General features: G+C 42.7%; 1 protein-coding gene across 6 annotated transcripts; it reads right to left on the bottom strand.

Moving 5' to 3' along the window:
• Positions 1–212: 212 nt before the first annotated feature.
• On the bottom strand, positions 213–5,863 carry LOC107294800 (homeobox protein Hox-B3a-like). Of its 6 annotated transcripts, XM_015824063.1 has the most exons (5): positions 5,407–5,863; positions 4,674–4,695; positions 1,792–1,820; positions 1,084–1,099; positions 213–969 (listed from the first exon to the last, which is right to left on the bottom strand). In XM_015824063.1, the coding sequence occupies exons 1-5, from the start codon at positions 5,861–5,863 to the stop codon at positions 213–215; spliced, it is 1,281 nt and encodes a 426-aa protein (XP_015679549.1). The 6 variants fall into 6 exon arrangements, with proteins under 6 accessions (XP_015679549.1, XP_029141534.1, XP_029141535.1 ...); XM_029285701.1 differs by lacking the exons at positions 1,084–1,099; positions 1,792–1,820; positions 4,674–4,695 and adding an exon at positions 4,528–4,539 and having other exon boundaries at positions 213–979; XM_029285702.1 differs by lacking the exons at positions 1,084–1,099; positions 1,792–1,820; positions 4,674–4,695 and adding an exon at positions 4,211–4,213 and having other exon boundaries at positions 213–979.
• Between the last annotated feature and the right edge of the window lie 5,228 nt (positions 5,864–11,091).

The raw sequence follows: 11,091 nt of genomic DNA, 5'->3' as shown, positions 1-11,091 counted from the left end.
CAGGAATGGAAAGACACAGCATGAATGAACTGTGCCCCTTAAACAACAGATTTGGAGTTTCATAAAGGATTTCAACACAAATATTTGTTGACCATTCTCTTTTGCAAAGGAAGAGCCCACGGTTTCAAACAACCAGTCTGTCCACTGACCCACTAATCCCATGTCTGCCTCCCTTCTCTATTAACTCCCCACCAAGTCTGCCCTGCTTCTCATCACAGATGTGTCAGCTTGGGCGCCTCTTGGATTCTACCCTGAGTAGAAGCATGGAGAGAAGAAAGGTCTGTATAGGTCGGATTACCCTTGCAAGGCCCATGGTGCTGGTTGGAGCCCATCTGGAGGGCCCCATTGTACTCCATGCTTGCAGGGTGGTGATGTTGAAGGGGGTTCAGCCCGTAAAATGATGAGGCAGAGTTGGGCATAGAATCCATGTAGTTGCCACCCACATAGACTGGGCTGCCTTGCATATTGGTGGGGGCATAGTTGCCACCCCCATTACCCTGTAAGACATGAGAATCGTACTTGGGTGCCATGTAGGTGTACTTCTGTTGGCTGAGGTATCCTTTGATGGGGTTTTGGTAGGCAGAGGGCATGGCATAGGCATTCTGGTGAAATTTGTGGAAGGAGGGCGGAGATGGTGCTTCATAGTTTGAAGTCATGGGGTGCAGGGCGTTCAGGAGGCCTGCAGAGGCCTGCAGGGCTTGGGGCAGGCTCCCTGAGGGGGAAGGCCCCCTGGAGGATGTCCCAATGCCTTTTGACTTCTGATCCTTTTTGTATTTCATCCTCCGATTCTGGAACCAGATCTTGATCTGCCGCTCACTGAGGTTTAACAGGTTGGCCATCTCCACTCGGCGCGGCCTGCAAAGGTAGCGGTTGAAATGGAATTCCTTCTCCAGCTCAACCAGCTGGCCACTGGTGTAAGCTGTACGGGCCCTCTTAGAAGCTGAGGAGCCCAGAGGGCTTTTCTCACCACTGCAGCTTTCTGGAAAGGAGGTCCGGAAATGAAATCAAAGATAATTACTTACATGCAGAAAATTGAATGCACAGGCTTCTTAATAAATCTTCTGATGGGTGAGAAGGCTACACCCTCCCCCAGTTCCCACTACATAATTGTGTCATTTATTAAGAGTTCTATTCTCCAAAGTTGCCCCGTTTTATGAAAATTTGATCATGTCACGCAGAGAAGATATCCAGGGCTATTTATTTGAGAGACCCTTTCAGAGGAAATTAACAAGTTGGCAAGGCAAAATGAATCAAGTACCTAGGTATATAGACCTGCCCTGCCCATGGCCCATCAAGACTGCTAGTCTGAATGAGTCAACAAAAGTGGGTACCTGCCTGCTTTGAGAAGTGTAACTCATAAGTCAACTTCCAGGGTATACACACACACACACACACACACCCTCTGCACTTTTGAAAGGCACATGCCCATTGCAAGCCCCCATTTATTCCAAGGGAGGGCTGCATAGGAGAACTTCTTGTGGGATTGAGTCCAGGTATTTTTATAATAAAAAGTGCAAAAGATGGATTTAGGAAAAGACAGCAAGCTTTCTATACAGATCCAAATGCTGGTATTTACTGTATCTTGTGCTTTAAAGTAAATGGAAATAGTCTTGGTGGGGGGGTTAAGGAGCTGGGAATTGTTCCCCAACCCTTCAGTCCTGACTTGCAAGAAAGATCAACCGTTAAGCAAACAACTGTACTGCCTCAAACCTCTGTGTTAGAGGTTTGAGGCAATACAACTGGACTAATCATTTCAAACTGCAATTGGGGAAACCATTAGTAATAAATAGCTCCCCCCCCTTGTAGAAATCTCCCCACCATAGAAGCAAGTGCAATTTGGAAACCGACTTTTTCCAAATGATTTCTACATCCACAATCTGAAATGAGACTAAACCATTCTATTGCTCAAGAATCTATCACCCACTTCAACCATACAACTATCCTCTGCCTTATTTGGGAGAGTTTTGAATTGTAACAAACTTACACTCAAAGATATGTTTGTACATTAACATTTGTACAGAGATGTGTTACACCTGGGTGAAACACACATAATTTGAAGTCATAGTTACTATCTATTAAATAAATGTGTAATTTTCCCAGCACTGTTGTGAGGTACAGTAAAATTCTTGTGTTCTTGCAGTGAGAAGAGATGTAAAGAAAATGTAAGAGTTTCAAGAAAATGTTTTAATGTGGGACAAATAGTATTTGAGTGTGCAGTTAATACAGATTTGGTGGACACTGGTAAGAGTTCACATGCCTCTCGGGGCCAGGTGGTTTGCAAACTTGCCTTTACAAAATTCTCTCCTAAAAATTGTACTTTTCAGTGAAGGAGAGCTTTTCCATTTAGTTCTGAATCATAGGCTTGTGTGAAACTGAATCTAATTTATAAAGTTGTTATTCTAGGCTATGATTCCATTAGTATTTACTCAATGCAACATGCACAGACTACTCAAGAATCCAAAGAAGCTGTGAATATGCAAGAGGAACTACTACTGTAAATGAAAACCAGGATATAATCTGTCCCAGGGGCTCCCAAACCTTTTGTTTTCACTGGCACATTTGAAATTTTAGAACATGATGTGGAATGCTCTCCTAGAATGTCTACTTGGGAATTTATTCTTTCCCCAAATGACTGCCATCGGGGAAAACAAAACACAGATTTATCAGAATGCTACCCTCCATCCATTGTGGATGTTTCCCTGTAGGGTGCTTCCTATTTACCTTTGTTTGCTGTTGTCCTTACTCTGGGCAAGTGGACATGCATCCAGAAATAGTACTGGGCTGCAGCCACCTATCATTTTTATTTTCTTAAAAAACAAAAACAAAACAACCTAATGGAGTCCACTGGGGCCCAAAGGCATTGGTGTTAATAAAGGTGATGCTGGAGGATGGTACTTTGCTCATGCAGCATGCCAATTTCCAATTCATTTTTAATTGAAAGGTTTTTTAAATGTAAAAAGGCTATCAGATGTGATGCCTCCAGGCACATAGATGCAACACTGGGATTCTACCTATTGCCTTTTAGTAGGACCATATTAACATGCTCAAACATATTAATCTGGCTACTCTCTTAATTCTAGCATGAATTTAGCTCTGTACCTTTTGCACAATAACACATTCATGCAAATTATTCATCCAAATTGAACTGTGTCATTGTACTCAACTTTGAATAGTGCTGCTGATTCAAAATCACTTAGTATAGAGAATTGGCTATAAGAAGTTTATTCCTCAAATTAAACTCTTTATATTAAGAAAGGAACCTCACTGACATCAAAGGAATATATACCTAAAAGAGAATTGTAACCTAAGTATATTTAGAAATTAGTTCTAATAATATTACTCTCACTTGCTTCCATTTGAATTTAGGATCTTGACACCAACTTGCTTAGAAATAAATCTGGAGCCATTGACATTTGTGGCTATTATGAACCTTGTCCCCTATAAAACCTGCTATCCCTAATAATTCTGTAGTTTAAATATCAAGCAAAACAAACAAACCTATTTCCCTACCAGACATGACTTGGACTAAATTACTACATTATATATGGACAAAACCCATTTTGTATGGTATTAGAAGGTGGAGATTGGGAAACAGTAGCCTTCATGCCTGCAACAAATTAAACAATCTCTGCTGGATACTGTATTTGTGAGCATCCATGCTAAACCAATGGCATATAAAATAGAGTACAGCACACAACTCAGGACTTGATGGAAGTACATTTTGCCAGCTGTAAAAAACAGACATTATAAACTGGAGACCATAACTCATGATAAGCCAGCTCTGCCCAGACTGTCTGGTTTTAAGAAGGCATGTTCTAGAATCTAGATCCAGCACACTGAGGAAGGAGATGACAGGGTTCAATGGTGGAAGGGTGTATAGAAGCAGTTTGGAGAGTCATCAGGAATGCTCCTGCAGCTAAACAAAACCAGCAAGCCTCCTTGTCAAAGAGGACTGCAAATTTTCTGATTCAATTGTGTTTTACCTTCAGAGAGGAGGTTTATTTTTTTCTTTTAATAGGGAGTACAAGTAGTCTTTGACTTACAGACATTTGTTTAGTGACCATTCAAAGTTACAACGGCACTGAAAAAGTGACTTATGACCATTTTTCACACGACCCTTGCAGCGTCCCTGTGGCTATGTGATCAAAATTTGGACGCTTGACAACTGGCATGTATTTATGACAGTTGCAGTGTCCTGGGGTCATGTGACCACCTTTTGCAACCTTCTGACAAGCAAAGTCAATGGGGAAGCCAGATTCACTTAACTGTGTTACTAACTTAAAAACTGCAGTGATTCGCTTATCAACTGTGGCAAGAAAGTTTGTAAAATGGGGCAAAATTCATTTTACAATTGTCTTGGTTAGCAACAGAAATTTGGGGCTCAATTGTGGTTGTAAGTGGAGGACTACCTGTATTACAAAATGGTGTTCTCACCTATAGAACCCTACATTGTGCCCAACAGCTAGGACTATTGGAAATTAACTTTATGGACATCAAAAAGGGAAGTGCTTTGAGTCCCAATTTTACTAGTGGCAGAACCTCTGCATAGGTGTAGGTGTGAGAGACAGAACATTACTCCAGTGTAAGTAGCTGGTATTGATCATCATGTGTGATTAGTATTAAAGGAATGGAGGTAGGAGGGGGTTGTTAATACCAGGAATTGAAGTGAAGAACCTGTTCCTCCTCCATTGCCAACTTTATTTTATTCATTTATTTGTTTATTTGTTTATTTAATTTATTGGCCACCCATTTTACCATAGGGTAACTCTGGGCAGCTTACAGTTACATCTAAGTTAAAGTTTAAACTTTTGCCCTTCTGCTTTCATGCACAATTCACAAAACCACTCCTATTCCACCCACACCTTGTTGTATTCTCCTTCTGGCACTCTCAGCTCTTTTTCTGGGAAAGATTCCCCTCTTTGTTGCAAGCCACCTCTCACTTCTGTAACAAGCTTTTCCATCAAGTTCAAATTTCCAAGCAGGTCCTTTTTCTGAGCTATCTTGATCATCCATTTTCTTCTAATCCAGATACGTGGAACAGGAACACACACACACACACACCTCATCACCCTGAGCCAGCATAGCTCTGCTGGCTCCACTGAATGTGGATTGTTGTTCCACCCAGGTTGCTGCCCTAAGTTAAATGATGTTCTTCCAGGGCCAAGTGGGTTGGGTTCCCAGTCTAGAACCTTCAGACAAGGGAGGGGAAAGCATGTCACTGCAAACAGTGCCTGGCACTGCCCACCCTTGAGCAGGAAAATATTGCACTGGCTTGCACTCATCCACCACATCTTTCCTACACCCCACCACCCAGCTGTCTAACCAAACTGAGCCCGCTTGTGTGCATGCAGAGAGCACTGTAGGTGCATGGGGAAGTCTGGGGCTATTTCCAAAAGCAGAAAATACCTGCACAGGGGGAGCTGTTTTTCTGCCTGGCGTTTTGCCTCGACTCTTTCATCCAGGGGAAAATCTGCTTGGTGAGGGCTGCGTTACTAGAGGCCAGGCTGGATTTGCTGGGGACACTTTTGACCGCCCCCGATTGGCTATGGTTATTGCTGCCGCCGGTGGTGTTGGATGTGGTACTGCCGCTGCCGGTGGTGATGGGGTTGGTGGGTGGCGGGGGCGGGTGATGCTCCTGAGGCAAGCTGGGGCACAGGCAGCTCTCATTCAGGTCCTTCGCCTTGGCCAGCGGGGCCGCGTTGTCCAGAGACTGGAGGGTGCAGGCGGGCCGCTGGTAATCGCTCTCCACGTGAGCCGTGGGCTGGAAGGATTGCAGAGAAGGGCCCTCGCAACCGAAGCCGTTTGCCCCCGGGTAGGAGTAAGTCCCAAAGAGCGGGGAGGTGTAGTAGCTGGCCTTTTGCATGGCTGGGGTTCACCGAGGCGCTCTCTTGCTGCTACCAGGCTCCGGTTAGCCCTTTCGTGGAAGGACATTTGCACCCCCAGGGTCACGTGACGAGGGGCCCTTCCCTTCCCCCGGTGTCTTTTGGAAGCTGACCTGAAAGGTTAGAAGGCACACACAATGATATGGCTCGGCCTCTGAATCCATCTTGGCAGCTGAAAAGCGCGTGACATGAATAGGGCGCGGGCTACGGAGGAAAGCGGGGAGCAGGTGCCGCAGCCGCCAACAGCTTTTTGCCGGGTGTTCTGGACTCACCTCGCCCCTCTCCATTGGGCCAAGATTTCTAGATATATACATATAATACATATACACAGAGCGAGGGGAGGCTGCGTGCCGGCGAACCGTTCACGAAATCAATTCCTGAATAGCTTTTCCCTTTTCTGTTGTTCGAGAGTTCAATTCCTTTTGTCCGTCCGCTTGCTTCTTTTAACTACACCATTACCTATATATAGTTCTTGTAGACAGAGAGATCGCTGCCGCAGGATTCCTTTTAGACCATTCAGCCCAATTCTCCAAGAACTCTGCCGTGGATAGTCCAACTACCTCTCTACCACCAGTCTTTTCACATACGCGCGCACAATTGCTCCAGTTACAAGGACGAAGTATTTTATTTCCACGCCCCAAAGAAGTGAATCGATCTCAACCTCGCTACCGCTTATTTAAGGGACTGAATGAAGACGAAGAAAACGGGGACGGGAGGAGGCTTGAAAGTTAAAATTCCGGAAATCTGTGGAACTGATTTCCAGATAAACTATGTCTGAGATGGAAGGTCACTTGGAAAATCTATTCGGAATGAATTTTAGTAGTATTTGCATATTTGTAACAACCACAGCCAGGCACCCGCATGGAAATGCCAAGCGTTTCGCACCCGAATTCGTGTTGCAAAATCAAAGTATATTTTCCCAATTCAGGATTAAGGAGCTTTGGAAAAACAAACCTAAGTATAAATTGGATAAAATTGTATTTAACGGTACCTTTAAATGCTTCTGAGGTTCAACATTTAACATATTGAAAATGTTTTTTACGCTTCTGAAATATTTCGAGATTTCATTAATCTGCTTTCAAAAGAGGAAGGAGCTCAAATTCTTTGATGTTGGTTCTTTTGATGCTGTTTTAGCAATTCTGATTGCAGTTTGAAATTGGCTGTGCAAAGGCCCTCTTCCCTGTAGTCGTTAAAATTCTGCCCTGTTGTCACTCAAGGTGTGAGCCTGTCCTATCTCTTTCCTAAAGCCCAGCTACAGCCCAGTTTTCATCTGCTCTTTGAAAAAAACAAATCCTGTTTTTCTCACAAAACCATTTGGTCCCTCGCTTTTCTTTCCCTTTTACTTTTATGTCGAGTTTTTAATTTATTTAAGATGAGAGACTATATCCTTCTCAAAGAAATGGGACTTATTTCACTGCTAGCAAAATTTGTATAAATATAATAAAAGCTCTAATGTATTTCATGGGCCAAACCATGAATCTGGAAAGGAATTATCTTTATCTCTCTTCAGCCCTTCTGTGTTTCATTTCATTCCAGATGGCTACATTCTATTTTCCTTCCTTTCGAGCATAAAAAATAGTATTGAAAGCCACCGCTCAGTTCTACCCATTGTTGGGGGATGGGCAAATATACCAACCTTATGTACACTGATTCAGTTCAAAATCTACAGTATATCTCACCCCTTCCTCTTCACATTTGTGATTCTCTGCCCTGGCCTTGAAACTGTAGCCATTGCTTTCTAGAGGTAGCCAACTAAAATCTTCCATGGCCCAGCATTTCTGGAAAGAATTAGGGCAGCTGCCCTGCCTCAATTCAGCATCCAGGGAATATTTATTAGCAAACACCATAATTTAGTGCTCTCCCCCAAATGGTTTGAAGAGGAAAGAAAAAGGATGTTCCATGAAGGTGGAAGGCTGATCACCCTGAGTCAGCCACTATCTTCTCTCTAGACCCACCCGGTTTTAGACTTTTTGGGAGCACTGAGGGCCAGGGAGAAATAGGCACCAAAGGGTTTTTGCTGTTGCCTTTTGTTGGGTTCAATTAAGCTGCATCTTTAAGATATTAATCTCCTTTCTACCCCAAAAAGAACCCAAAGTAGTCTATACACTCAGTAGCTAACATTTAAGTCCCTTTTTATACCTCATCTTTCAACACTTTCCAAATGTCGGCCATTTGTCTTAGTTGAAGACGAAGAGGGGTGGAATCATAAATGATTGACTCCAAGGGATTGCTGTGGTAATTAAACACATGCACACATAGACACAGAAGGAAATATCCATTGGAATAATGAATAAGAAATCATCATGTGTTTGCAATTAGTCATTGCAATGTCAACCACAGCCCTGAAGTTGGTTCTTGCCCACTTAGAAGTTTCATTTTTATTCCTAAGGATATTTCAGAATAAATGCCTCTTTTCTTAGGGGCTTTAGTTTTTTTTTTAACATAGTTTACCAAACTGAAGAATCCTAAAGCTTGTGATGAAATTGAAGGAAGGCTGTAAGGTCGAGATGGAAAAAAAGTCATAACCATTTTTCCATTAACCTCCATAATGGGGTGGGAAAAATCCTAATTATATTGCAGAATAAAACTAAGCAGCTTTTTTGTTGAAAGCTTGTTTCCCCAAAGCAAATGGTAATCCAGGTCCTTGGGCAGGATTCGATAGGTGGACAAAAATGCCAAATCTAGTCTGACTGTGTGATGAATAACAATAACAATAACAACAGTTCTTAGGTCCTTGGTTAGGACCTGAACTGTAAAGTTTTTACCAGTCCCAGACTGTGAATCGAAATGAAGTTTAAATAATTATAATTATAAGTATATGTATAAGTATAGAACAACACAACAATTCAAAGCAAAATGCTACTATATTCATTAAAGCCAAGATGGATGGAAGGAAGGAAGGAAGGAAGGATTCTAGTGAAAAAGGGAAGGATAAAGAGAAGGAAAATAAAGGAATGAGAATAGCAAAAAGAGAGCAAAAGGGGGTAGAAGAAAAAGGGAGGGAAGGGAAGGAGGGGGAAGAAGAGAGAGAGAGTGTGTGTGTCGCTGCTTGGAAGGAAGCTTACAGCTTGTGAACTCTTCATGAACCGCGCGTTGCGAGTCATACAGCTATAAATCATGGCGACACGGTCTCCGCCATTCACAACTGATAGCCTATTTCGGTCCACCTTACCTTAGCCTCTGACGAGAGCAGCGCAGCGAACAGACATAATATATTTTCGCAGCCAGAAAGCAACGCAATCAATAAGCAAGGAGAGCTCCCCCAATTCCTCTCAGTTAAAAAAAATGTTCAAGGAATATCTAGAGGGAGAAATCCGGTCATAACGCCAGTGAGAGGGGGGATCTCTCTATAGAAGCTCTGGTGGAGGGATGCTCCGGTCCTCCCTCCCTCCCTCTCTCTCTCTCTTTCTCTCCCCCCCCCCGTTTGGAGAGGAGGGGCAAGGTGAGGGAGAATTTACAAGATTCTTGACCGCCTTCCAAAGATGTTGAGGGAATCCTTGGATTCTGACTGCCCTGTACTCTCGTTATGGTACTCCCTGTTCGCGGTTAACAATGGCCTCTGGCTTTACAGCAGAAGGCAAGAGAGGAGAGAGAAAAGGGGACAGACAGTAAGACCGACAGACAGGGTACCAAGGAGGGGAAAACAGAAAGAATCGCTGACATCAAACCCTCAACTAGGCAATGCCTAGACTGAGGTTTAAACATAATACTAATATTAGCACTAATTCTAATACTAATAACCTGCTTGCCATTTAAAGGGGAGAACGAGAGGGGGGAGGAATAAGGAGATACGTACTGTAAAGAGACTTTGTATCTTGCAAGGGGGGGGAGGCGATTCTGTGTGTGTGTGTTTGTTTGTGCGCACGCGCGCGCGCCTCTGCTTTGGAGAGCTTGGCCAATGTTGCTTTCTGACAGTGTCAGTTAAGGAAAAAGCAATACGCAAATGGAGATATGGTGGACACAGAGGCCTAGCAAGAGAACTGGAGTTGTACTGATCTACATGCTTCTCAACTACATGTCAAGTTATGCTAATAAATCGACACAAAGAGAATCAAAAGCCACTCCAACACCTCCTTGTCATCCTATTCTCTTTCTTCTTCCTCTTTTTCTCTCCTCCTGAGAATTATTTCAGTACAGCTACAGAAAAGGCCTTTCAAAATTCTGCTACCTCATCTGGTGCAAACTAGACACCATATATAGAGAATATGACATCATTATGGTGGCTCCCCTTCAAGAGAAGGTAGCAGAAACATGGCAAAATGAAGTTGTGTGTGTTTTAGTGCAAATTTAAACATTCAAGGGGTTAGGAAATAGAAGGAAAGTCAAGCAAAGTTTATATATTAAGCCAGAATTGTTGTAATTGGCTCTTTGTATGCTCTGGCAATGTGTGAACAGGGAAGAGGGTTAGGAAAGAAAATGGTACATTTCTGGCAACCAATCACATTACTTTTTGCATATGGAAAGGTACAAAACCATTTGTTTGTTGGGAATTACTTCTAAGTTGTGTAATTGCAATGGGGATGCATGAAACAATTTGACATGGGAAAAGTAAAGGGAAAGATGGAGATGATAGATAGATAGATAGATAGATAGATAGATAGATAGATAGATAGATAGATAGATAGATAGATAGATAGATAGATAGATAGATAGATAGATAGATAATGTCAAAGTAACTCAAGATTTATTACCCAGTTCCTGTCCAAAAGGAGCTTTACTTGCAAAGACAAAAGGTTTGCACCAGTTTCTGCTGCTGTCAGGAAAGGGAGTTGCCATTACAAACTGAGAGTGGGAGGAAGAAGTTGAGGTCTCTGCGCATTTTGGGGCCTGTAAGTAAGTCAAAATGAGAGATCTGTTGTTACCTCTTCCCCAATCTTTTTCCCTTTTTGGGGGATGCTTAATTGCTGAATTGACAACTGGCATTGAGAAAAGGAAGAAGCACTGGAATTGGCTGGTTTATTTCTTCAGACACTCTTTTTTTTTTTTTTTTTTAAAAAAAATTTTTTTTTTTTCCCCCCCCCCCCGAAATAAACAAACATACAATTATGGCATAAGTCAATAATACAATTAATAAAAAAAACAAACTAAAAAAACCTCCCATTCTAAGATGCTCAGTAGCCTCACAGGAACACATTCCCTCTCTTCAACCTACTTCCCTCCTTCCTTCTACCTCCTTCCCTCCTCTCCACCTTCTCAACCACTCTACTCT

The sequence above is a fragment of the Protobothrops mucrosquamatus genome, unplaced genomic scaffold (assembly GCF_001527695.2).
Source record: "Protobothrops mucrosquamatus isolate PMUCROS unplaced genomic scaffold, P.Mucros_1.0 scaffold2098, whole genome shotgun sequence".
NCBI lineage: Eukaryota > Metazoa > Chordata > Lepidosauria > Squamata > Viperidae > Protobothrops > Protobothrops mucrosquamatus.
This window is presented reverse-complemented; position numbering and strand designations above follow the sequence as displayed.

Coding starts and splice junctions, on each gene's coding strand:
- LOC107294800 (XM_015824063.1), bottom strand. CDS start 5,863: ATGCAAAAGGCCAGCTACTACACCTCCCCGCTCTTTGGGACTTACTCC. Junction 4,696..5,406: donor AAACAGCTCCCCCTGTGCAG/GTATTTTCTGCT, acceptor AATAAAATAAAG/TTGGCAATGGAGGAGGAACA. Junction 1,821..4,673: donor GGCAATGGAGGAGGAACAGG/TTCTTCACTTCA, acceptor CACTTGCTTCTA/TGGTGGGGAGATTTCTACAA.